This window comes from Suricata suricatta, chromosome 14 (genome assembly GCF_006229205.1).
Source record: "Suricata suricatta isolate VVHF042 chromosome 14, meerkat_22Aug2017_6uvM2_HiC, whole genome shotgun sequence".
Taxonomy (NCBI): Eukaryota; Metazoa; Chordata; class Mammalia; order Carnivora; family Herpestidae; genus Suricata; species Suricata suricatta.
Genome location: NC_043713.1, coordinates 27158226 through 27183427, shown reverse-complemented (window position 1 = coordinate 27183427; position 25202 = coordinate 27158226). Strand labels below are relative to the sequence as shown.

Sequence of the window (25202 nt, the reverse complement as noted above, 5' to 3'; positions counted from 1 at the left end):
GTTTCGAGCTGTGTTCTTGAAATAACTGAGTAAAGTTGGAGACCTATCAATATGACCCCAAAAAAAGAAAGTGGGGTGCTGGGAATGGCCCTTCCCAACTCCGGCTCTGTGCACCTGTCTGCCTGTGCCGTCATGTTGAAGGGAGCGTGCTGGCCACCCGTCGGGACCCCTGGCAGCCACACTGCGACCAGAGGTCTCCCAGCTTCTTTGCCGCTGCATTTTCTGGTGTGGAATTCAGACCTCGAGGCCTCTAGGAGTGGTGCCCTCTGAGGACAGAAGTGTTTTCCTCAGGAGACAGGAATACCTGACGGCATTTTCTTTGTTTCTCATAACAGCTTTAAAGAAACCTGAGAACCTCCTACCCCGTCAGACCAAAAGCTGCCTAAACTCAGGATTGCTGTAAGTACCAAATAAATGTCAATGCTTTCATTCTCGTTATGATAGAGCATGGATGTTCAACTGTTTCTTCTGTGTCTGTACCCAAAACTTTGGATTTTTTTTAAAGTGATACTAGAGCCATAGAAAATTAAAGACTTTCAGGGCTCTCCACTTGCACAGCTTTCTAATATACACTGGCAACAGAATGAGTTTTATTTTCTCGAATAAAATAGGGAGTGTTGGTTGAGTTGAAATCTTGCTATTGTCTCGTATTGGAATAAGTACTGCTTCATTTCACTGGTGATTTGGGTTTTGACCAGTGCTTTCTGACTCCAGCTGGAAAGCTCAACAGGTGCAGATTCCAGAATATTCCTCAGACGTCGTGGAGGATGTGGCCGTGATAGAAAAGGATGAGGCTCACTTTGAGGTGCAGGGACATGTCTGTCTGTCAGAAGAGTCACTGTTTCCGGCAAGGGCGTGGAGGGGGGTGGGGGTGGGGCATCTGGTTGTCCGCCCCCGCCCGCGCCCCAGAGGGCTGTGAAGACAGCCTGGGCGCACTGCTCACTGAGGCCTGACGCGCCCTGCAGGCCCCTCTGCAAAGAGGCTCCTTCGCTGTTTGTTGGCTTGAACAGACTCCCAGGTGGCATTACTCGCCTGCTCCGGGAAGACAAAAACCCACCACAGCGTCTGTAGTGCATGACGCTGACTCTGCCGAGTAAACTCGGATGGTCCCCACTCTGAACCTCAGCTTTCTCTTCTAGAAAGTGAAGCCTTGAACTTTGTGCTCTTTACAGCCTCCCCTAGCTCACATTTTTCTCTCTTGGCTCTCAGAAAATCCTGATGTTGAGCTCCAGGATATTGTGTGATTTTGGGGGCAGACGACAGGCAGGAGCCATGCGGGGGCCAGAGGGGCAAACACCGACACTGAAGGAATGTGACAGTCCCTGCTTGTCTCTTTTATCTTCTTTCCTTTTTGTCAAACCACATGTACGATGAGAGCCCTACAGTTGGATTTTCATAATGCTGTTCTTTATCGAACAAAAAAAATACATAATGCAACCCACAGACAGTTCTGTTTGGTACTTAACTGACCAGATAGTTTAACCATTGATAAACCCCCTCCCCTTCTGCACTCTCTCTCACAATAAATAAATAAAAACTTTCATAAATAAAACTTAGGAAAAGTTGCCACACTTGTTCAATTCCACTAAGAATAGTTTGTTATTAACAAGGCGATATCCAGTATTTAACAATTCTTATTTAGATACAAGAAAAAAATGCCATTTAGCAGTCTCTGAGATGGGGCTCTTGCTGTCCCTTAAAAGCATGGCTTCTGGGGCACCTGGGTGGCTCAGTCGGTTAAGCATCGGGCTTCCGCTCAGGTCATGATCTCACGGTTTATGGGTTTGAGCCCTGCGTCGGGCTCTGTACGGACAGCTAGCTCAGAGCCTGGAGCCTGTCTTCAGATTCTGTGTCTCCCTCTGTCTCTGACCCTTCCTGTTCCTGCTGTCTCTCTCTGTCTCTCAAAAATAAATTAAAAACAGGGAAAAAATTTTTAAAAGGTGTGGCTTGTATCTTACTACAGAAAATAGAGCCCACTCCCATGCCTCCTTCTCCTGTTTGTAAAGAACAGGCTGGGGGAAATTGTTGCATTGCATTGGTCCCCAAGATGGAGCCCTAACCATTTGCCTGAAGCAGGTCGGAGCCTGACACCCACCCCTCCCTCTGGACCGGCTTCAGCTCTACCGACCTCCCGCTGGCAGGGAAACACAGCCGAGCAGTCTGTGCGTCGGTCTCTGCAGGATGGTTTACCTTCATTTTTTCCTTTAATTTTAAACAAAGTAAAATGAACATTCCATGTCAGTAGTCAGGTTACTGTCTCTTGTTGCCGGTAGAGAAGTGTGCCTTCTCCATCTCCATCTGGGGCCACAGCTCTGCTCCCCAGAAACCCACCGGGCGCCCTCCCACCTCCCACCCTTTCACTTGCTCATCCTGCTGATTCATGTCTTTTTGCCCTTTGTCAAGTATGGAGAGAAAGGAAGGATGAATGGACAGTCTTTGATTGGCGGCCCTGGTGACACCCCTTGTGGTGCTCTTTGGGAAGACCCTTTTGGAGTTAAGGCTGGTGAGGCTGCGCGCGGAGGCTGCTCCAGGCACAGCCTGGCCCGGGCGCATGGGCCTCCGGAACAGGTACGGTCCCTCCGCACAGCCTCTGTCTCCAGGAACGCAGGTGCCTGCGCTCCACGCTCCGGTGTGGCTTTTCTGAACAGAACCTGGGAAGTGGGGTCCTCATGCTCGGCTGAGTGGCATGGCTTGGGCTCAGCGGGCTGCACGGGAGTCCTGGCCCAAAAGTCATATGGCGCTCATCTTGGGTTACACGCTGCCTCCTTGAACTAATGAGTTTTGGTAACAGTGGAAAAGCTAGGGAAAAAAGTAGTCTGGAGTTTAATCTTACCCTGCTTCTACTTAACTAGAGCTTCTTCCTTTCATTTTCTTGTCTTCTTAGTTAGATTTCTTAAATCTAAGTAGGCCATTAAATTTGAGTATCAGTAGAAGTTCCCTGCTGCATTCCCTTTCTGGTTGGAATGCTTAAGTTCCCCCCAACACCTGCAAATAGTCAAGGGTGATAAAATTATAAGGTGAACTACAGCCTTGAAGTTACTGGTTTCTCATGACCAGCACTCGTGCCTGAGTTCTGGAGCAAGTCGTCAGGATTCAAGGGATTCTGGAAGTGTCTAGTAGTTTAGAACACATGGTTCCTGATTGGGGGTAGGGGGTCTTCCACAGCAGCAACTGTCTGCTTAACTCAGGAGCGGAGCCTTCTCTCTAGGGGATGGTACCCCAACAGCTCATCCCCACATGTGGGTACTGGAGACATAAATCACAATAAGCCTTCTATGGCTGTGGATTTAGACAAAAATAACTCGGGCTTTAACTTCGGCTCCGCAGGGAGCTCAGGCCCCGCAGGTTCTCAATCATGTCTGACCAGTTAGAATGTCGAGTTTGGCATCTGTTATCTCCAAAATCTCTGAGGTGGTGGGGTTTTTTAAATAAATATATGCCAGACATTTCTAGAACATGAATTTGTTCACCCTCGAATAACCTATCTACTGAATTGTTTCTGTAGTTGATAGAAAACCTGTAACGTTTTCATTCAGTGCTGCTTCTGTAGGAACTGACCTCCCCAGTTACAGAAACTCAAAGCCAGATGTCTGAGGTCCTTGACTTTGCCTGGGATGAAACCTGATGCCTCTCGCCCATCGGTCTAGTTTGCAGATGGGTCCCTAGAGCTGAGGAAGGAGCTTACTGACCAATATTGTCAGTTACAAGATTTAAAGAGGAAGGTCTATGAAAATAACTGATACCTATCACTTAGATTATAAAATAAAAGACCATTTTTCACAATTGCTTAGAATTTGAATAGTTTTCCATGTTTAACTAGGAGGCCAGCTGAGCTCCATATAGACAACCTTTTGATTCCTGACCTCCAGCAATTTTCAATTTAAAAATTTCTTAATCCCAAGGTTCATTGGAAATCTCACTAATGCTGGAGTCTAATACTATTTTGCCAAGACGAAATGAGCTTGGTCTAGAATTCCTGGCAGAAATAGCTTCTGCTTTGTGTGATGATTAATGGCTGGCCATTGTTTAAAGCGGAGCAGTTAGTTGGGCAGTGAAATAATGGAATTAAAGTGTAATCGTTAACAAAAAAATCAGTCACCCACATTGATTTTGATACTGGGACTAATAGAAGCCGAATCTAGCCAGGGTTGCAACAAAAAAAAATTTTAAGGCATAACTTTATTATCTTTTAATAGGTATTTGTTGGCTATGGCAAATGCAACAATGAAGGGGCCAGAAACAGCCGTGAGAGCCCCTTCCTCGCAGCCTGGCCACAGGGAGAGATGAGCCGGTTCATCCGCATAGATCTGGGGTATCGGCTTGGTCATGTCTTACTTGCCTGTGGCTTCAACATTCCACTTGTGCCTTCTGGGATCTGAAAGTTTTGATGAGTTCCTACTCCATGCTTACCTGGCTGTGCTCTTGGCATTTCCTGCATGCTCATGGTGGTCTTGCCATCGTCTTTCTCCCTTTGCCTATCTCTGGGATTACATCATTGACATTCTTCAGTTGTCTCTACCATTGGCACTGTGACAACTCATTTTTGTCTGAGGGTATCATTCTGGTGGTGTTGGTGCTTTCCCATCATATAGTTATCCTGGGAAGTGGAGGGTCTCATCGTGAACACAAACTGTGGTCGCGTTGGCGTTTTCCTGAGGCATGCTTACTATAGTCATGCTTGTACATTCTTACGCTACACGATTCGTAGATTACGCCGTTTCGGTTTTCAATAACTTGGTTCACTTTTATCTTTTCCAGTTCCTGTACTTTATGGAATATTATCCTTGTCTGTTTTTCAACATTTAAATAACAAACTGCAGACATAGAGAACATCTGAGGCCGTTGCCTGATGTGGGGAGTCTATGAGTTGGAGAGTGTCCGTGAGGGGCTTGGGCTGTGTCCACACACACAGACTGTTCCGTAAACAATTCTGCCCTTTCAAACCTTTGAAAATAAAAATCTCCAGCAATTTTCAGGTTTTTTTGTAAAATAAAAGCTTAATTTTACAAGGCTGCTTGGGACTTCTGGGAAAAGTGGTGGAGTAGGAGGACCCACCCTGTCCCATGGATACAACTAGATAACATTCACTTCATTGTAAATAACCCAGAAACAACCCAAAGATGGGCAGAAGCAAACACCACAGCTAAGCATAGAGAAGAAGCCACACGGAAGAGGGTAGAAAGGGTTAAGATGTGGTTAGGAGCTAAATGGACCCATAGGTTGGTCCATGATCAGGAGGCAGTCCAGGACACAGAAAGAGGATAGAAACAGGGAGCCTCCACAGGGAAGACAAATCCCCACAACAATTGGCTTTGAAAAACAGAGGGATGGCTGCATTTCATGAGTTCTTACCACACGCAGGACTTAAAATCTGAAACTTTAAAAATCAGCAGGATTGGCTCTAGGAGAGTGGAGTGGAAGTAAGGAAACTAAAGCCTGTGCTTAAAGAGATTGCCCTACAGCCCTATGGAAACACAGCGTAGAAGCAGCAGTTTGAAAAATGCTTGAGAGGTACAGGATGGAGAGTTATTTACTCATCTCAAAGCGTGTCCTGGAGGGACAGATCAGTGGGAGATTCCTCCAGGAACAAAGGAGCCGGCAGGTGCCACTTCCCTCCCAGGCCCTCCAGCATAAACACACAGCCACCTGCAGGAACCTAACTTGCTAAAAGTGTTCCCTCACTGCTCTGCCCGCTGCAGACAGACCTGCCTCAGCCCCAACACTGCAGGGCCCCCTTTAGGCTGCATCCCATTCAGAGCAGTGCCACAGGCCTGGCAGAACACAAGCAGCCCTGACAGGTGGCTCCCTCCTGACCACCCCTCCAAAGTGACTCCTGCCCCAGGGAAAGGGAAAGATAACCATACACACCAGTGAGACTGCAGCCCCAGGGGTGGGCTGGGGGAAGACCTCTATCTGACTGCAGGCCCTGCCTACCAACAAGAGCTTCTCAGTGGACAACACAGGGACAGCAAGCACTCTGCAGATTGGCGCTACCGCATCTCTGGCAAATGCCTGGTCTGACTCAACTCAAGCCCAAGACGTCCTCAGACTGGCCCACTAATACCACACAGACCAAACCCTGGCCACAACAGGCAAAGAAAGTCACAGCAGACGACTGGACTGAAGGAAAAAATCCACTCGGTCACAAAAGCTGGGTCCACACAACACACTTTGAGGACCCTCTGGAGTTCCAGGTTCTTGTGAACAGGGGACTCTGCACTGGAGGGCACTACAGGATCTCTTCTTCGTGAGGCCATTACTTTCCAGTGCAGGAGACGTAGCTGACTTTCCTAACACAGAGAAATAGATGCTGAGACAGACAAAATGAGGAGACCAGAATATGTCCCAAATGAAAGAACAGGACAAAATCACGGCAAAAGATCGAAGCAAAATGGAGATAAGTAATATGCCTGATAGAGAATTTAAAGCAATGATCATAAAGATACTCACTGGAATGGAGGACAGAGTGAAGGACAACAGTGAGACCCTTAATGCTGATAGAAAAAACCAATCAGAGATCAAGAACACAATAAATGAAATTAAAAATACACTATATGGAATAAAAAGCAGTCTAAAGGAAGCAGAGTGAATCAGTGACCTAGAAGACAGGAAAGCAGAGCTATCAAGCTAAGCAGGTAAGAGGGGGAAATGATACAGAATGAGAACAGCAACACCATCGAAGGCAATACCATTTACATTATAAGCATCCAGAAGAAGAGAAGGTAAGGGGGATAGAAAATTTATTTGAAGAAATAATAGCTGAAAATTTTCCAAATCTGGAGAAGAAAACAAATCCAGATTCAGGAGGCACAGAGAGCCTCTGACAAAATCAACCCAAGGAGGTCCCTACAAAGACACATAGTCATTACAATGGCAAAAAGTAGTGTTAGAATTTTAAAAGCACCAAGAGAAAAGAAAACACATATAAGGGAAGCCCCATAAGGCTATCAGCTGATTTTTTTCAACAAAAACTTTGGAGGCCTGAACAAAGTGGCATGATATATTCAAAATGCTGAAAGGACAAAAATCCGCAGCCAAGAACACTATCCAGCAAGGCTGTCATTCAGAATAGGAGCGATAAAGAGCTTCCCAGACAAATAAAAGTTAAAGAAATTCATGAGCATTAAACCAGACCTAGAAGAAATGTTAAAATAGGAGACTCTGTGAGTAAAAACCAAAGACCACAAGCAAGAGTAAGGAAAGTAGGAATCACAAAAGCAGTAAAAATAAGCATATCTGTAAAACTCAGCCAAAGTACTCACAAAATAAAAGGATGTAAAATATGACACCATATACCTAAATGTAAGGGCAAGTGGAATAAAGAATAGGTTCAAACTTGAATGACCTAATGACAATATAGATTTATATGCACAAGATGTTATATATAAATTGAATGATAACCACAAATCAAAAACCAGTAATAGGCAAAAATTAAGGAAAAAGGAATTCAATTATATAAAGTCAAGTAATCATGAGAGAAGAGAGCAAGAGAAGAAAGGGAAAGAAAAACAACCATAAAAAAGTAACAAAATGGCAATTAATACATAACTATCAATAATTATCTAGAATGTAAATGGATTAATTGCTCCAATCAAAAGACCATAGGGTGGCAGAATGGTTTAAAAAAAGATCCATCCAGATTGTACATCTGAAACTAATATTACACTTTATTTAACTATATTGGAATTAAAATTTTTAATTAAAAAAAAAAAGGCTGCTTCTCTTGGGGAGTAGCTGTTTGGTCTGCATTAGTGAGCACCATTTTGTGACTGGACATCTGGCTCCTTTAGCTGAAGCTTCAGTACTTGGTCTTAGCTCTTTCTATATTATTATTTGACTCAGTATGTTGAAATTAACTATTTTTCAATCTTTCCCATTAGACTGAGCTCCTTGATGCAGGATCTAGGTGCCCAATGAATATTTGTTGAACTAGAAACTGGACTTATGAAATTCAAGGCCAGAACCTTCTCATAGTAGCATTAAAGGCTATGATGAAAAAAGCGGTATGGGATTAGGAGTTGGGCAATAATCTCCATGACGTGCTTCAAGAGGAAACTGCTGCTTTCTTGGTCTTCTGAGATGTCATGGTCCAAACGAAGGGCTTTTAAACTCATCCTCTGTGATTGCTGTACCGAGGCCCACTGCTGGCCAGTCTGAAGTGCTTTGCCTCGGGATGTTTATGAGCTCTGTCCTTTCCTGAAGGAGACAGAGGAGGAGATATCCATGGAGAACACCCCCACTATGGCTAAAGCAGACCAGGGTGAAAATCAGGTTTCATCAAGTCCAAGGAGACGGCGCCTCCCCAAGGCACTTGGCTACGTCATTGGTGATATGAAAGAGTTTGCCAGCTGGCTTAAAGGTATCTGTGCTTCCATCGCTTGGATTGATGGGACGGATAGCTTGGGGGTGGGGGGAATGGCTCACTGGTTCTTGTACTCATATCTTTAGTTATATTCCCTTGCCTTTTATCAATTTCTCTCCTCTCCAGTTTTTAACTTTTCATCTTTTTTTAAAGATTTTATGTGTAAGTAATCTCTACACCCAACATGGGGCTTAAACTTACAACCCCAAGATCAAGAGTCGCATGCTCTACTGAGTCTGCCAGACACCCCTAACTTTTTATCTTCTAACCTCTTCCAATGTTTTTTATGGAAATATAGTGGTCAGGATCAGGGCCCTGCTCATAACAGAGAAAGGCCCTTGGTTCCATCCCATAATTTCAACACTTAGAGACTGAAGTTTTATTATTGGTAATTCATTTCTTTGACTGAAGAGTCTGTACCACTGAGCGTGGTAAGTAAGTGCATTCAGTGCTTTCTGCAGTGGAGATTCTGACCGGGGCTGTGTGAGTGGAGCATAAAGAAACAGAAGGGATTCGGGGATCTGGGTGCCACTAAAGGGAAAAAACTTCGTCCGCCTTTATCAGGAGGGATAGTGACGATTTTACTCAGGGTGGGCGCCGGGCGTGGAAGGGAGAATCTTGCTTGTCGATTCCTGGCTCCGCACGTCTCGTCTCTTGCAGACAAGCCGCAGGTGCTCCAGTTCGTAGACTGGGTTCTTCGGGGCATATCCCAGGTGGTGTTCGTCAGCAACCCCATCAGCGGCATCCTGATTCTGGTGGGACTCCTGGTCCAGAATCCCTGGTGGGCTCTCAATGGCTGTGTGGGGACGGTGATCTCCACCCTGACGGCCCTGTTGCTTGCTCAGGACAGGTAGGTGTGTCCACTCAAGCCTGCTCTTCTTGCTTCTGAGAATGCAGGAGCCGACCAGTGACTCTGGGCACCAGTGAACTCTGTATTTATCTTGAGTCAGACATCAGGGGATCCCTTATATCCCTGGTTATTTCTCTTTAATCATTCACTAAATCACTCTTCTTTATGATTAATCAATTATCATCAGCATTTGTTTGGGCATATGAGTTTTTTTTTTTTAATGTTATTTTTGAGAGAGACAGACAGAGTGTGGGCAGGGGAGGTGCAGAGAGAGGAGACACAGAGTCTGAAGCAGCTCCAGGCGCTGAGCGGTCAGCACAGATCCCCACGCAGGGCTTTCAGGGCTCGAACTCACAATCTCACTGAACCACAAGGACACTCAACCAACTGAGCCACCCAGGTGCTCCTGGGCATGAGTTCTTAAAAAGTCTTGAGGGCTTAAAAAAATTCTACTAATTCCATTATATCTTGTTTCCACACTTAGTTTAGCAAATTCATTCTTTATAGACAGTCCAAAGCTTAGCTCATTTCTAGAAAGATGAATAATCACAAATTCCAAGTTAAAAAGTTCTGACTTAAGTGTTAGTGTGTCTTCTCAACTGTTAGTTAAAAACAGCACATACATTTTTAAGTTTATTTATTTATCTAAAGAGAGAGAGAGAGAGAGAGAGAGAGAGAGTGAGAGAGCGAGAGAGAGAAAGAGCAGGCAAGTAGGGAAGGAACAGAGAGAGGAGAGAGAGAATCCCAAGCAGGCTGCACACTGCCAGCACAGAGCCCAACTCGGTGCTTGATCTCATACCCAACTCAAAAGCATGTAGTTTATAAATTAATCTGTCATTGAAGGAGTGATAGGCTGACTCCTACCATGCAAGAATACAGCTTCTGACTTTCCAGTTTTATCAGGGAGGCTGCTGGCCTTCTAGGTGTCCAGGATCAATGCGTAGGCACCAGTGGATGGTCATTGTAATGACTCAGCTCTTATAACACTTACCATAAATTACCTAAGGAGCTCACCAGAAAGAAAATCAGAAAATGTTCCACTTTCCCATCACATCTAAAGAGCCTGACTTGTTCTCCGGAGCTCAGGTTCTATCCTATTCCAATGCACATCAAGAGACAGTCTATCCAGTTTGGAGGTGTGGTCCAAGACTGTGCCATATCAATTATTCCTTCATTGTTTTGTTTAAGTGGAAAATGACCCATTTTCCTTATCAGGTATTGTTTAGAAGTCAAGCCATATTTACATGTGTTGATTCTCAAATCTCTTTTACTTTCCTCAGTCCTAAAGGACCACATTAAAATAGCATCCACATCTGTTTTAAGTGAATCCACATCTTCTGTTGCCTTAAATATGGCATTCTGCAACTTGCAGACGTTGCCATTGAAGCAATGTCAGTCAAGCATCAAATCCCCAAGTCCCTTATTAAGAAGACAAGTCTTGCATAGCTGTCCACTGTTCTCATGTATAGTCCCAAATTCTAGAAGACAGTATCACTTTCGGGGCTAAACCAGTACAAACTCCATCACTTCCTACATGTCCTGATAGATTAGTTACAGGTGACAAAGAACACTGGACAGAGTCCCGCCTCTCATGATCTGACCCAGGTGAATGTAAGTGTTACCACCTTACTGTTAGGCTGGCACCTCCTGTTCCTGCTGAAGCTCTCACACCACCCAAACCATACTGGAGCATGGTGTCCCTTCTTCAGACCCTGCACCTAACCTCACCTACTCCGCCATCTTTGCACCTGATGGCCCAATGACCTCATCCTTTAACTCAGCCCTTCATGGTGTGAGATGTCAGCTCTTAGAGTCCCGGAAGCCTGGCTTGTCAGCCTTGGGGCTTATCTATAGAAGCTGTTCTATTTCTCACTTAGGACTTCTAGCACCCAATTATGAAATGGGAACCATTTGGGCCAGGAGTAGGAAATTACCGATAGGACAGCCTTCAGAAGTGAGGTGAAATGCTGAGAAGCAAAAAGAATTTGGTGCTAAATGTGTACATAAACAGAGTACTCTGTCCGGGAAAAGTAATTGTCTTTCATTGCAATAACTTGAAAATGGATACTTGGAGACCACCAAATGGAAGTGCAGGAAGACGAACACGTATGCTAAGTTGGAAGATTAATGTTTATAAGGTCACAGACACTACAAAAGTGAATTTACAATTCGACACCCTTACCCCTCTCACCAAGAGTGTCAGAATTAGGAAATTTCACGTAAGAGCTCTGAGGCCCTTAAGGATACAGAAGAAATAACAACTGTCCCACACCCACGCTGTGTCCCGCCCGCAGGTCAGCCATCGCCGCCGGGCTCCAGGGCTACAACGGCACCCTGGTGGGAATCCTCATGGCTGTCTTTTCAGACAGGGGCAACTACTTCTGGTGGCTGCTATTCCCTGTGTCTGCTATGTCCATGACGTGGTAAGTTGTACCTGGTTTTCAAAACGCCTTAAAAAAAAAAAAACATGGATGGAGCCAAAAGAGAATGGGGAGTTAGTATTGAATGGGTGCAGAGTTTGTTTTACACGGTGGAAAATGTTCTGTGAATGGGCAGCAGTGATGGTTATACAACAGTGTGAATGGACTTGATGCAAGAGACCTGCACACTTTAAAATGGTTAAAATGGTAAATTTTATGATATAAATATACACACACACACAATTTTCAGAAAAATAATTTTTAAAATTTAGATTCAGGTTAGGTCTACTGGAAACAGAAGGGATCAAAACCACACTGATGTGTGTGACCCTCCACACACACCTCACCCCCTGCCCCAGATTCTGATGGAACTGGTCTGGAGTCTTGCCTGAGCATCGGGAGTTTGAAAGCCTCCCAGGGATTTCTAGGAACTGAATCTGAGAACCACTCCCTACACCAGTGGCCCTCGAATGGGCGCACTCCCAGATCACCTGCAGGCTAGTGAAAACACAGGCTGCTGCTCCCTCCCCAGGACTTCGGATCCAGTGCATCTCTAACTAGTTGCCTGGCCACGTGGCCCATCCAGGGACTACACTTTGAGAACCACTCTATGTATGTGCCTATATGAACTCTCCTTACCCACCTGCCCCTGCTAGCCTCAGAACATTTCTTTACTGAATTTAACTCCTTTTTTTTTTTAACCCTAAATCGTTCACACTAGTTTCTTAAACTACCCCCTCTTTTTTTGGAAGCAAACATTTCCTTCTTCTTATGGCATAGTTAGAATGTAAAACACTGATATCCACATAAATGAGAGTGCAGCCCACTGAGGACAGTGTCTGCAGGGCCACCCACCCTGACCGCACCCACAGATGTGTGGGAGAGAACCTGCCGGCAGAGCCAACCTGTCCAGGAAGTAATTTCTAACCAGTTCTGAAGAACTCGCTAGGGGACGGGAGGTGTCCCCTGCAGGTGCTCACCACACCCCCTCCCATAACCTAGAACTCTGACCTTAGTGACGGGCCAACATGGGAGAGCACAAGAGGCCCCGAGACCATCTAATCTCGTCCCCTAGGCTACAGACAAGGAAATGGAGGAGTGGTTCCTTGCCACAGGTCACCCACTGCTAAAGCTACTGCCTCCACCCCCACCCTAATCTTCCACCAGCCCACACCACCTCACATCCTCCCTTGGACAGTTCTTTTTTTCAAAAACAGATGTACTAAACACTCAGGAAGAGGATCTAGAAATTCAAGAAGGTGGTCGCCTCTGGTGGGGAGAGCGGGGCATGTAAGCGAGTGGGTTACACAGGGGGGCTTTAACCGTGAGATAGTATTTTATTTCATGTCTAAAATACTTCAAAAATATTTTGGAAACCTGGATTCGATAAGTCACTGTGAGCAACCCCAGAGTATAATGTCTCAAAACCAAGTAAGCGAAGTGTTCATTTTTGACCTTGTATAAGAGTTATTCTCTGACAGAGTTTATTCCACGTGTGTTTTGTTGTTTTGTTTGTTTGTTTCGTTTTGGTTTTTCAGTTTTCTTTTTTTCCCCTTCCCCTGTGAAAAGTTTGCTGAAATAGCACTTTAGGGACATATTTGCCCATGAAACAAAGCCCCTCCATGGTGTAGAGATTCAGTTTGTCAACTGACTTGTCACATGCACGTTCTTCCATCCTGTTCTGTGGTTGTTGCTGTTGTCATTAGTCCAGTTTTCTCAAGCGCCCTGAGCTCCTTGTTCTGCAAATGGGACCTCCCTGTCTTCACTCTGCCCTTCAACATGGCGTTGTCAATGTACCTTTCGGCCACGGGACATTACAATCCGTTCTTCCCAGGCAAACTGTTCAAACCTGTAACCGAGGTTCCCAATGTCACCTGGACTGACCTCAGTGCTCTGCAGGTAAGGTAACTGTCTTCCCACATTCCTGCCTGGCTCTGGAAGACTCTGTGTCCTCCTGGGTAATCGTTCTTGGGCATCAGAGCCTCATGGAGACTCAGCTCTAGAGTGGCTCTTCTGCCTTCATCTTGCCCTGTGAGCTACTTGTCCTGCTCCAAACCCTTGGGCTCTAAGGGCTTGTTTACTATTGCTATTGAATAACATATATATTATTCATATACTACTCATATAATAGTATGTTATAGTTAGCATACAGTTATATTAGTTTCAGGTGTACAATAGAACGATTCAGCAATTCTGTACATTACTCAGTGCTCATCGGGATAAGAGTACTAACCTCTCCACCTGTTTCACCTGTCCCTCCACTGGTAACCACCATTTTGCCTCTGTATTTAAGCATCTATTTCTTTCCTTGTTTTATCTTTTTGTCTCTTTTTTCTTTGTACTAAGGTTCTAGGGAGTTTTTTTAAATTTTTAACGTTTATTTTTGAGAGAGAGGGAGACACAGAATCTGAAGCAGGCTCAAGGCTCTGAGCTGTCAGCACAGAGCTTAATGTAGGCCTTGAACTCACAAACCATGAGATCATGACCTGAGCTGAAGTTGGACACTCAACTGACTAAGCCACCCAGGCACCCCTGTTCTAAGGTTTTTCTTTTTAATGTTTATTTATTTATTTTGAGAGAGAGTGGGGAGGGGCAGAGAGAGGGGGAGAAAGAATCCTAAGCAGACTCCCCACTGTCAGTGCAGAGCCTAACATGGGGCTTGAACCCACCAACTGAGCCCATGACCTGAGCCAAAGTCAAGAGTTTGGCACATAACCAACTGAGCCACCCAGGTGCCCCTCTAAGGGGTTTTTTAAATGATTGCTCAAAGCTAACTTTTCCTCCTCTCTTTCTAAAATCCACTCCGGAGTGTGACTCTGTTCCAAACTTTGGGTGGTGTGTTGCAGGCTATCGCTTGAGGCAGGGTCTCCAGCCTGGAGGTAAGGCCTCCATGATCTGGTTCCTCTGATCAAAAGAATTTGTTCCTTCTGTTAAATCTCATTACCGAACCTCTCTATTCTGCTTTTTCATTTGGCAGATCTCATAGAATATATACAGTAATTCGTGGTTCTCAAGCTTTGGTAGGCATTAGAATCATTGTTTTTTTCTTTTTTAAATTCCAATACAGCTCCATCTCACTCTCTAAATCCTAATCTCTGGGAATGGCGCCTTGGGAGCTTGTAGCAACAAGCTCCTCAAATAATGGTGATGTGGGCCAGAGTTTGAGAACCACTATCGTAAGATGTATTCTATGTATCTCTTTACAGATGTGCACAAAGAGAGCACCATTTAAAAAAATCTGGTTAACCCAGGGGTGCCTGGGTGGTTCAGTTGGTTAAGGTCCGATTCTTGATTTCGGCTCAGGTCATGATCTCACAGTTTGTGAGTTTGAACCCCGCATCAAGCTCTGTGCTGACAGAGTGGAACCTGCTTAGGATTCTCTGTCTCCCTTTCTTTCTTTTCTCTGCTCCTCCCCCAATCTCAAAAATCAACAAGCATTAAAAAATAATAAAAATAAATTTAAAACCTGGTTAACCCAAATCACATTCCAGCTCTTCCTGTTGGTGTTTATTTAATAACCCTGCTTAAGGTTTCTTGACTATTGAAAACAAGAGAACACTTGAAATCAGAAGAAAAATACCACCTTTTATGACAGTGGCTTTCCCACTATCAGGTTATGAAACCCCTTTGAGGAGCTCAGGCAGGCTTTTCTGTACATTCTTGCCCAGAAAATAAATGGGAACATTTGGAAATAACTCAGAAAGAAAATCAAATATTTATTCAACCCCCCCTAAAAAATATTATAAATAATGTTAATCTTTCTAACATTTCTCTGTCCAATATTTATAGCCCCACATGGTTATTTTAAATGTGAAATTCATTGCAATTAAACAAAATTAAAAATTCAGTTTCTTAGCATCACTAGCCACATTTCAGGTGCTCAGTAGGCACCCGCATTGGACAGCACACATACGGAATATTCCACCTCTGTGAAGTCCTGTTGGACAGTGCTGGTCTGTGGAGGTAAGGGTCTGTCTTGCTCTTGTCACTATGAATGGCCACCCCAACATCAGCACCCTTATTTCCCATCTCATCCGCCTCCCTGGCCACCTGAGGGATGATTCTGCTGTCCAGTTCTGAGATGAAAGCCTACGTAGTCTTTGACCGTGTCAAGTTCTAGACACAGTTCCAGAGAAATAGGAAATGATTTAGTGTAGATGTGAAGATCCAGTGTGGGCTGGAAAACTTAAGGTCTATCTCAGGATCGTCTCAAACTCACAGCATGGTCCCATGCGCTGAGCAAGGGCCGATGCAGCGTTTGGAAGCCAGTATTAGATCCAGCCTAACGCATGAAGAGAGAGGCAGTTCCCAGTGTGGAAGCAGAGCCGTCTGTATCAGAGTCACCGCCTCCCCAAGGTCGCTCAGAAGGTATACATGGGACCTAGAGAAGATGGAGGGAGCAAGATGAGAAGGCATCTTTTAGTAAATGGCCTTGGTCACAAAGGAACCTAATGTGGCTAAATGTGCCTATCCTGGACCTACCAGATGTGTTGCTATAAAATGCTATCAGCATTTGTTAGCTTAAATCAAACCCTGTACCTTCCTGAAAACTGCCACTCTGTGAACACATGAGCTGAATTCAGACCTTGGCCAGAAAGTAGAATTGTGACATTTACATGTAGTTTTGTGGGGTTTTTTTTGGACTGACTGGCTGTTGTTGATAATTGGAATAAGCTAAGGACATTCTGGTTTAAATTAATACACATTCTCGTTAACAGCAGAAGCATAAATAGGGTCCTGATTCATGAACTTGCTGATAATTGCTTCTGAATTATGGATAAGGGAACCTCACCTGCGTCTCTAGCCTTAACAACACAATTGCAAGGGAGTAATAGAACTTTCGTTGACCGCGGTGTGCACTGATGTATTAGGAGAACCGATGAACAGTTAAAAGCACCCAGACTTGCACACCGAGGTCCCTGCCATCCTCACTGGGAGACGCAGCAGATCCTCATGGTGAGGGCAGTGATGGCGGTGATGCCACCTGGGAGCTTAGCAGTAGCCAAAGCCAACGAGTCAGTGCAGCAGCAGAGCCCCTGAGTGAAGGGGGTCTTCTAGGAAGGTGCTTTTACCAGTGCACCATGTGTAGATTAATGCATCTTTCAGGATAAAGCAGAAAGGTGAGGTTTTTCTGTAAACAAGGAGAATTTTTAAAAAGTCGGGGCTGGGGAGTAGGGTTGTGGCACCTGGGTGGCCCAGTCAGATGAGCATCTGCCTTTTGATTTCGGCTCAGGTCATGATCCCAGGTCATGGGTTTGGTTGGAGCCCCGTGTGAGGCTCTGTGCTGAGTGTGGAACCTGCTTAAGATTCTCTCTCCCTCCCTGTGTCCCTCTCCCCCACTTGCATGCACTCTCTCTAAAATTAAAAAAAAATTTAATGAAAAAAAAATTAGTAACATTGATCTCAAAAGACAGGCTCCCTCCACCATTGCACTGTGTGTGTTTGTGGGTGTCCGTTCAGCTGGTTCAATGACTTCCTTTCCTACATGGCTTTGCAGCTGTTGAAATCCCTGCCCGTGGGTGTCGGTCAGATCTACGGCTGCGACAACCCGTGGTCGGGGGGCATCTTCCTGGGCGCCATCCTGCTGTCCTCCCCCCTCATGTGCCTGCACGCTGCCATCGGGTCGCTGCTGGGGATAGCGGCAGGTAAGCCTGCGACACGCACCCGGACGTCGAGCACACACCCCAAGGGCCTCTTCATTGCTCCAGACCCTTCTCGAGGGCTCTGCTTCCAGGGCACCGAGGGAGTTCTCGGTGCTTCCCCCACCTCTGGCCTCCTTCCAGAGCGTGTTTGCTGCCTTTTGTCCACAGCTGTGACCCTGTCTGTCTTGCCTAACAGGACTCAGTCTTTCAGCGCCGTTTGAGAACATCTACTTCGGACTCTGGGGTTTCAACAGCTCTCTGGCCTGCATTGCAATTGGAGGAATGTTCATGGCACTCACCTGGCAAACCCACCTGCTGGCTCTTGCCTGTGGTGAGTATCCTGTGCATCGGAGGGCAGGCTGCTCACGGCGGTGGGATCGGCCCGAACAGTAAAAAGGGACTATGTGAGAAACTGGGGTGCGGGTTCCAGTTGGGGCCCCCGGCTCTCTACATGTGTGAGCAGGACACGTGGCTTCCTCTCTCTGGGAGGATTAAGCCTGCTGGGTCCTCTTCTGTGGTTATTGTGAGGACAAGGGTGTCTGTTGAGCCATGTTAACCATTTTGCCTTATGTATTTATTGAGGATAGAAACTTGACTCGTCCTGTGTCCTTCATACTAGTCGTTTGACCCAAGAAACAATAACAAAATGAGTCCTGCTAAACACAGAGCCATCTCTGCTGAGTCAGGTGGGACTACATGTGGCCCTTTGAGAATCACACGAATCCAGCTGTTCCCACACATCAGGGAATGTCAGAATCACCTGGAAGGCTTGTTAAAAGACAGATGGCTGCCCCCCTTCCCTGTCCCTGATTCCTCGTTAGAGGTGAGGGAGGAGCTGGCGTCTCTAATGGCATCTCTAATGGCCAGGTGGCTCTGATGCTGGTGCTCCAGGGACACCATTTTCAGACCCACTGTGTTCATCCGCTGTGACCCCGTATCCCAGGCAGACCCCTCTTGTCCAAGCTAGACAGGGTTCTGGAGATCCCCAGTCCTTCCTCTCATTTTACTACTGGGGTTCTGAGCCCAGAGAGGTGAAGCGATGCGCTGAAGGGCATCCAGTCAATTAGGGTAAATTCAAGCCGGGAATCCACATTTGGTAACAACCTCTGATTTCACCCACTACACTACTCTGTTCCCAGTGGCAGCATTCAGGCCTTTGGGTAGGAACACACCTCAAGTGACTTAGATTTGAAAAGCTAATGGCTTTCTCAGGCCCTTGAAAAGTGGAGGCGCATTTACCCAGAGCCTCTGGCATCCCTAATTCAGTACAAAACTAAACGTATTTAAGATACTGTGTTACAGTGTAGGGATACTGGGGATATCCCTGGGTGATACTGGGGAGGGATGGGCAGCAATTAGTTCTAAAATATGTGTCTAGAGCCCGTTTATGACCAGATTAATCGATCCGAGGTATCTACACCACTATTACAATGGTGGACCACGCTCAGGGCAGTATCTCAATCCCCCGGGGACAGGGGTGGGTTTGGCAGCTGCTGTTTGTGGAAATACAGGATGGCATGTGAGATTCATCTCCTCCCTGTAAAGAGTATCGTCCATTTGTCCTTTTACAAATGATAAAACCAGATTCCGAAGTTCAGGGATATGTTGTACGATAAAATGGCAGAGCTGGGGTTTGAAGCTGGTCTTTCCGAGACATGCCTTTCTTGCCAGCAGGAGCCACTTCAGATGGTGAAAGAACAAGGCACACTGTTGAACAAAAAGACCAGGATAAAAAGACCAAAGATTGATAAAAGGATGGAAGTGTGGGGTAAAGAAATGGGGGTCAAAGTCCCTCCCCCCACTTCCTGCCCCGCCACCACGCCCCCCCCCTTCCCCCGTGACTGTGATTTCTGGTTGCTCTGGAGCAGTGGATGGTGGGCGAGCCTACCAGTGAGTGCTGGGGCCCAGGTGGCTGTGTGGCCAGTTTATGAAGGTCATTGTGCAGCCGGCCTTGGTGAAATCGGAGGGCTTCCCTGAGCCTTCCCTCTCCAACTGATGATTAGCTACTTGAGATCTTTTTGTTGTTTTACTTGAAGATCACACCTATACTCTAAAGATTCGTGCTCGCTCAGAGTAAATAAAAACATAGCATGTTAGTTCATTGGCCTGTATGCCGACCTTAATGGTATTTGGGAAAATGTTGTTGGGGGAGAGATCCCAAGTTTGTGTTCAATTTCTACTGATTTCTGTGTTACCATCTTTTTTTTTTTATATACAATGTTTTCTAACTGAATTCTACCCAATATGGGAATTGTGTGATTGTACAGAAGCCATGCTATCTCAAACAGTCTAGTTTTCATTTTCGTTCAACCATGCTCAGATAAAGTCACTGGGAAGTTTGTTTGCCAAGGAAAGCCTTTTCCTTAAGGATCAGCAGTAACAGGAACAAACTAGTAACCACGGAAAAGCTACCTTTATTGAGTACTTTTTAAATTTTTTTTAATATTTATTTTTGAGAGAGAGAGAGACAGTAGGCAAGCGGGGCAGAGAGAGGGAGACACAGACCCTGAAGCAGGCTAGAGGCTCTGAGCTGTCACAAGAGCCTGATGCAAGGCTCAAATCCACCACGAGATCATGACCGGAGCCAAAGTCGGGCGCCCCTATTGAGTACTTCGTACTGCATGCTAAACCCAAGTATTACCTGCTTTCATGTTCGCACCAATCTCCCGAGAAAGGAAGTCCTATTCTGTTGTGCAGGTGAGGAAGTGAAGGCTTAGAAGGGAGGCCACCAAGCTCCTAAGTGGTGGAGTCTGACTGTGAACCCAGAGCTGCCAACTCGAAGCTCGTACTTAGAACCAGGGTGTCGGAAAGTTTCCTTTCCAGGGGATTTATACCAGAAGGCAGTCCTTCCTGTACTGCAAAGTGCACCTGCTAAGTATTGTCGTTCCCCTTTGTTTGTAGCCCTGTTCACCGCCTACCTTGGAGTCAGCTTGTCACACATGATGGCTGTGGTGAGTCTGCTTTCATCTTGCATTATCATCAGCATGATTGATCAGTTTTTGATGATCTGGAAACCCTCCTGAGGTCCCCCTGGGTGGTGCCCTGTGCAGGATCCAGGGCTGTGATAGCCACTACTTTCTCATCTCCTGGACCTGCCTGTCCCCACTCACCTCGTAGCATGGTTGTGAATTATAGTCCAAACTACAATCACCGGGCTTGCTAAAACTATCAGATTGCTAATCTAAAGAAGTGAAACTTAGGTTGTATAACATATTTATCAAGTTCATATTCTGAGTGTCAGGAAATTGACCTTAGAATATCTTCTACTCGAACAGAAAGCCAAGACCATGTGGTGGTTGAGAAATCAGGAAAGAGAGAGGAAGGATAACTGGCTAATGACCCAGATGGTTCTGCTTCTGTTTTCAGTCGAGCCATTAGTTTTTCACACCCCTGTCTTTTTTTAAATTTTGAGAGAGCAGGGGAGGGGCAGAGAGAGAGGGAGAGAGAATCCCACCTCGGGGCTCAGCCCCACACCCCTGGGACCATGACCTGAGCTGAAACCAAGATGTGGATGCTTAGCCAACGGAGCCAGGTCCCCCCCACATCTTGTCCTTTCTTAAATCCCCATTAGTCATCAGCAAGACTTACTCAGGCCCACCCCCTAGCTATTTAAAATTTTTTTTGATATTTTATTTATTTTTGAGAGGGAGAGACTGAGCAGAGGAGGGGCAGAAAGAGGGAGACACAGAATCCAAAGCAGGCTCCAGGCTCTGAGCTGTCAGCATAGAGCCGGATGCGGGGCCCAAACTCATGAGCCATGAGGTAGACCTGAGCGGGTCAGCCGCTTAACCAGCTGAGCCACCCCGGCGCCCCCACCCCCTACTCAGCTGAACTATTTAATAGACAAAATCATCTCCCATTTAGTGCCTCCCGCCACTCTTTCTCCTTCCTTTTCAGCACTGCCCTGCCCTTGACCTTCTCTTTCAGAACTGCATGAGTTGCCAAGGACAGCTCAGAGGAAGGACCTCCCCTCAAGGAGCATAGAATCTATTTGGGAACTGGAACAAAAGGAAGGAAAGACAGTAGAGTCCAAGACTAGTCTGGGTGGAAACTGGGAGGGGAGACAGCACCACAGGCGGAACTCCTCAAAGAGGGCCCTGTGGCTGTGACGAGGGTCAGGAGCCACTGGTGGCTTGCTAAGTGACCTCTCTGGGTGCCCCGTGCCATAGTATGAGGGGAAGGGAAAGATGGACAAAGTGGACATGCACCTGACCACCCTAAGAAGCAGATGGTGGCATTTACCTGCTGAATGTTCTGGGATCTTGGACTCCATCTGGAGCATTAGTGGAGCCTGGGGTAGCACTGGAGGGATGCACCCCCTGGGGCTGATTGACAGGATGGGGGCGGTGCTCTGTGACAGGATCTCAGGAGCATGTGGCTTGTCTCTTCCTCCTCAGGCGGCATTGCCAGCTTGTACCTGGCCCTTCTGTTTGGCCACGCTACTGTTCCTCTTGGTGACCACGAAGAATGCCAACATCTACAGGATGCCCCTCAGTAAAGTCACTTATCCTGAAGAAAACCGCATCTTCTACCTACAAGCCAAGAAAAAAAGGATGGTTGAAAGCCCTTTGTGAGAGCGGCTCCCACCCACAGCCACGGTCACAGTCACAAGGGCTGGCTGGCTGCCCCAGGCGACTCCCCCCTGCTGTTTTTTGCTTCTTGTAATGACTTTCATACTAACCCATTGGCGATCTGCTCTTAGGCTCATTTTGTAGCTTTCTCTTAGACTCCAGGAACATCCCCAAATGGGTGAGAGAGGCGTCCAGATGGCGTGCCCTGGTGGGGAGCTGGTGCTAAGGCTAATATATTCATAAGGTCAAATGCTCCAACAGAACGAAGGCGTGAGACTAGAGCTAATGATTGACATTTATTGATATTCTCGGTGTTTGGTTAGGCTACCGTGATGTTAACAGTATTAAAAATTAAGCTCTATAACTAAGCCTTAAGTGAATGCCATGCATGGTCACAACATCAAAGTCAACCCAGAAGTCTCAGATAAGCGGTCTGACTTGCTTGAAATCGATACAAGTTACGCGTGACGGCAGTGGTGCTCAGCTCATGCCCCAGGCCTGCGGCAGAGTGGCCTGCCTCCTGCCCCGTGTGGGTGGCCTTCTCTTACCGGCGGCGGTGGGTTCTTTCCAGGCTGACACAGCTGTAGGAGAGAGAAAGGGATTTTATCCGTCAAAACTATTCTGGAATGTTATTTTTCTTAGACATGGTGAAATATTTTTTAGATAAAGTTTATTATCTTTTTCTTATGAGAATGGATTTTTTTTAATGAGGTAAAATAAGAAGTTCCTGGCTTAACCAGTTCTTAGATATTAAAGAAAAGTCACATTTTTATGAAATATTCGACATAGCTGTTTTCACTTTAATCCATGTGTTGATTTTGTAAATGCCAGGAACGCATAGAACCAAGTTATCAGCATCCAAGAGCCCTTTAAAGCCACAATTTGCAATCCACTTGGAATGTTTTACGTGTTTTAAAGCCTGAAAATTAAGGTCAGATTGTTTCTGGGTGCTTGGAAGTTGCTAAATTTCTTTTTAAAATTTTTTTTTCATGAAAAAAAACGCCATTATTTTCTGCACATTCACATTATCCTCACTCAGAAACCTGAAAAGACATACAGGTAAAGGGTTATACAGTTTTTGTTTTAATTTTAAAGTTATCAGTCCTATAAACATCCTATAACTAAACACGTTGAGGATGCCATGGAAGGTGCCACTCCCTACCTTCCGCTGAACCTGTATCGATTCCGTGTTTTGGAGGATTCAAGACAAGAAACCATGGAATCCTAAGGGCTTTTCCCCCTTTGGACTTGCAGTGCTCAGTGCAAAATATGCAGGTTGCTGCAGGAATAAAGAGAAGAAATCAACCTACAAATATTTCGGGGAGACGTCACTTCTTCCTTTTCTCAGGATAAGAAACGTTCTGATTTAACCACCCTGTGACCAATGCCGTTTGAAACCCTGAATTTGCAACTGTCATAGAGTCACGTGGAAAAACTAAATTTTCACCGTGTGAACAGAAATCTCCCTTGTTAGGGAATTTGTGAAATAAGACTTGGGGGAGGGGACTAGGAGGACACAAAAAAGAAAGCAGAACCAAAGATAACAGGAGAGAAGAGTCTAGGCGGTGGCCGAGTGCGCCAGAGCCTGGGACATGCCTCCGGCCCATCTCCATCCACAGAGCTCTGGCCTGGGCTCCGTCTACCGTCTCCTGGTGTGCTCACACAGGCGTGTAAATAGGAACATTCTAAAGCCTTATACATTGCCTAATTTAAATGGCATTAATTTTTTCAAGCTATTTTTGTTACTAAGTGTTATCCTGAAATGAAGGATTTTGTTAGTTTCCTTAGGGATCACTTGTATTCTTTTCCTACTGTTTAACAAATTTCTTAGTAAGACTATGAATAAAATTATACTCACAGCTCAGTTTTGTGTAAACTTTGTTTAAGAGTCATATGTTTTATAGCTATTGTGTGTGTATATTTAACAGAAGACCATGAGGGAGGGGAAGGGGAGAAAAAAGTTAGAGAAAGAGGGAGGCAAACCGTAAGAGACTCCTAAATACTGAGAACAAACTGAGGGTTGATGGGGGTGGGGGAGAGGGGAAAGTGGGTGATGGGCATGGAGGACGGCACTTGTTGGGATGAGCACTGGGTGTTGTATGGAAACCAATTTGACAATTCTATTTAGTATATGTGCTGCCAAAGTGAGCACCGATAATTATGCATGTGATTGTTTCTCTAAATATAAGTGTGTATTGCTTATATCTGCTTATGTTTTGATGTGCTGATCTCCTGATTCCTTTCCTCTACTTGGTGACAGCACCAGATGTGTCACTGAGCAAACCCCGTACAACTCAGATATACAGACCCATCCATGTGGGTCTCCTCTCAACTACACTGTTCCCTCCACTCAGGGTTGAGGCTGGATTACTGAGGACAGTCACAGATGTGCAGGGCATGCCCCTAAGACTTTGAGATGAATATCCCACCAGGCAGCTCCAGGCATCCTGTCCAGGCCCCGGGTACCCCGCCAGGACTGAGCCTGGGCAGCCCTCGGGGCAGCGTTCTGTGAGGGGCTACTTCTCAGAACGATGCCCCTGAAGGTGAAGCGGTGCTGGTCTCTGAAGCCTTCCTTCGGAGACTTCTCTCCCACCTCCCTTCATCCACGTAAGTTAGCGCTTTTGAAAGAAAACATGGTAAGACTGGAAATTCACTCCAACTTTCAAAGGCAGCCCAAACAAGAAATAAAAGAAGGCCACAGTAGATTGGCCCCATTGGAATGCCTTCTGTCAAAACAAAACCTCTTCAACCTAGTGTTTCAAGATAATAAATTTACAAGAGTGATCTGGTCATTAAATGCCCCCTGTGGTCTTTGGTAGAAAACAGAGAAGGTTTTAAGGCTCTTCAGCTAAAGACCCCAAATGCTATAGTTTCCTACAACATCTGATTAGCATGGAATATGTTGAGATGGGGGGTTAAGTTCAAGATCAGGAACTTCCAAGGGGGCATCTTACAACCTTGCAGGAATATTTTTGAGGTTTTTAAGTATAGCAAAATGGTTTGTGCATCTGAATGTTTTCAGCCCTCCTCTATTGAACAACCTCCTTCCAAAAGGCTTTTATCTTTAAACTTTTTTTTTTTTAGTTTATTTATTTTGAGAGACAGAGAACGCACATGGGGCAGAGTGGGAATCCCAAACAGGCTCCACACTGCACAAAAATCTCCTAATTGTCCCTAAAATCTCCTTCTTGAACCTGCTTTGACAACTCCCTGGAACATTAGAAGGCTTATAATTTCAAAACTACAGATTGCCATTTGCTAAAACAATCAGCAATATAGATCCTGAAGGAATTTAAACAAATATGGTAAATAACAGACTTTTAAAGAAGTGGAATTAAGTCCTGTAATAGTCTTTCA

The 25202-nt window shown here is 45.6% G+C and overlaps 1 protein-coding gene across 7 annotated transcripts in view; it reads left to right on the top strand.

The window, feature by feature from the left end:
• The window catches only part of SLC14A1 (solute carrier family 14 member 1 (Kidd blood group)), a 41900-nt gene extending 18191 nt beyond the window's left edge, over positions 1 to 23709 (top strand). For 3 of the 7 annotated variants that reach the window (XM_029921349.1, XM_029921348.1, XM_029921350.1), the window contains 9 exons: positions 336 to 399; positions 8203 to 8359; positions 9023 to 9212; positions 11507 to 11635; positions 13339 to 13531; positions 17130 to 17277; positions 17471 to 17605; positions 20176 to 20225; positions 21672 to 23709. In XM_029921349.1, the coding sequence (XP_029777209.1) occupies positions 8224 to 8359; positions 9023 to 9212; positions 11507 to 11635; positions 13339 to 13531; positions 17130 to 17277; positions 17471 to 17605; positions 20176 to 20225; positions 21672 to 21848 (1158 nt within the window). In that variant the 5' untranslated portion in view covers positions 336 to 399; positions 8203 to 8223 and the 3' untranslated portion in view covers positions 21849 to 23709. Of the gene's footprint in view, positions 1 to 335; positions 400 to 2403; positions 2569 to 8202; positions 8360 to 9022; positions 9213 to 11506; positions 11636 to 13338; positions 13532 to 17129; positions 17278 to 17470; positions 17606 to 20175; positions 20226 to 21671 lie in introns of those variants that run through there. The other 4 variants (XM_029921351.1, XM_029921353.1, XM_029921354.1 and 1 more) reach the window with 3 other exon arrangements.
• Positions 23710 to 25202: the final 1493 nt, after the last annotated feature.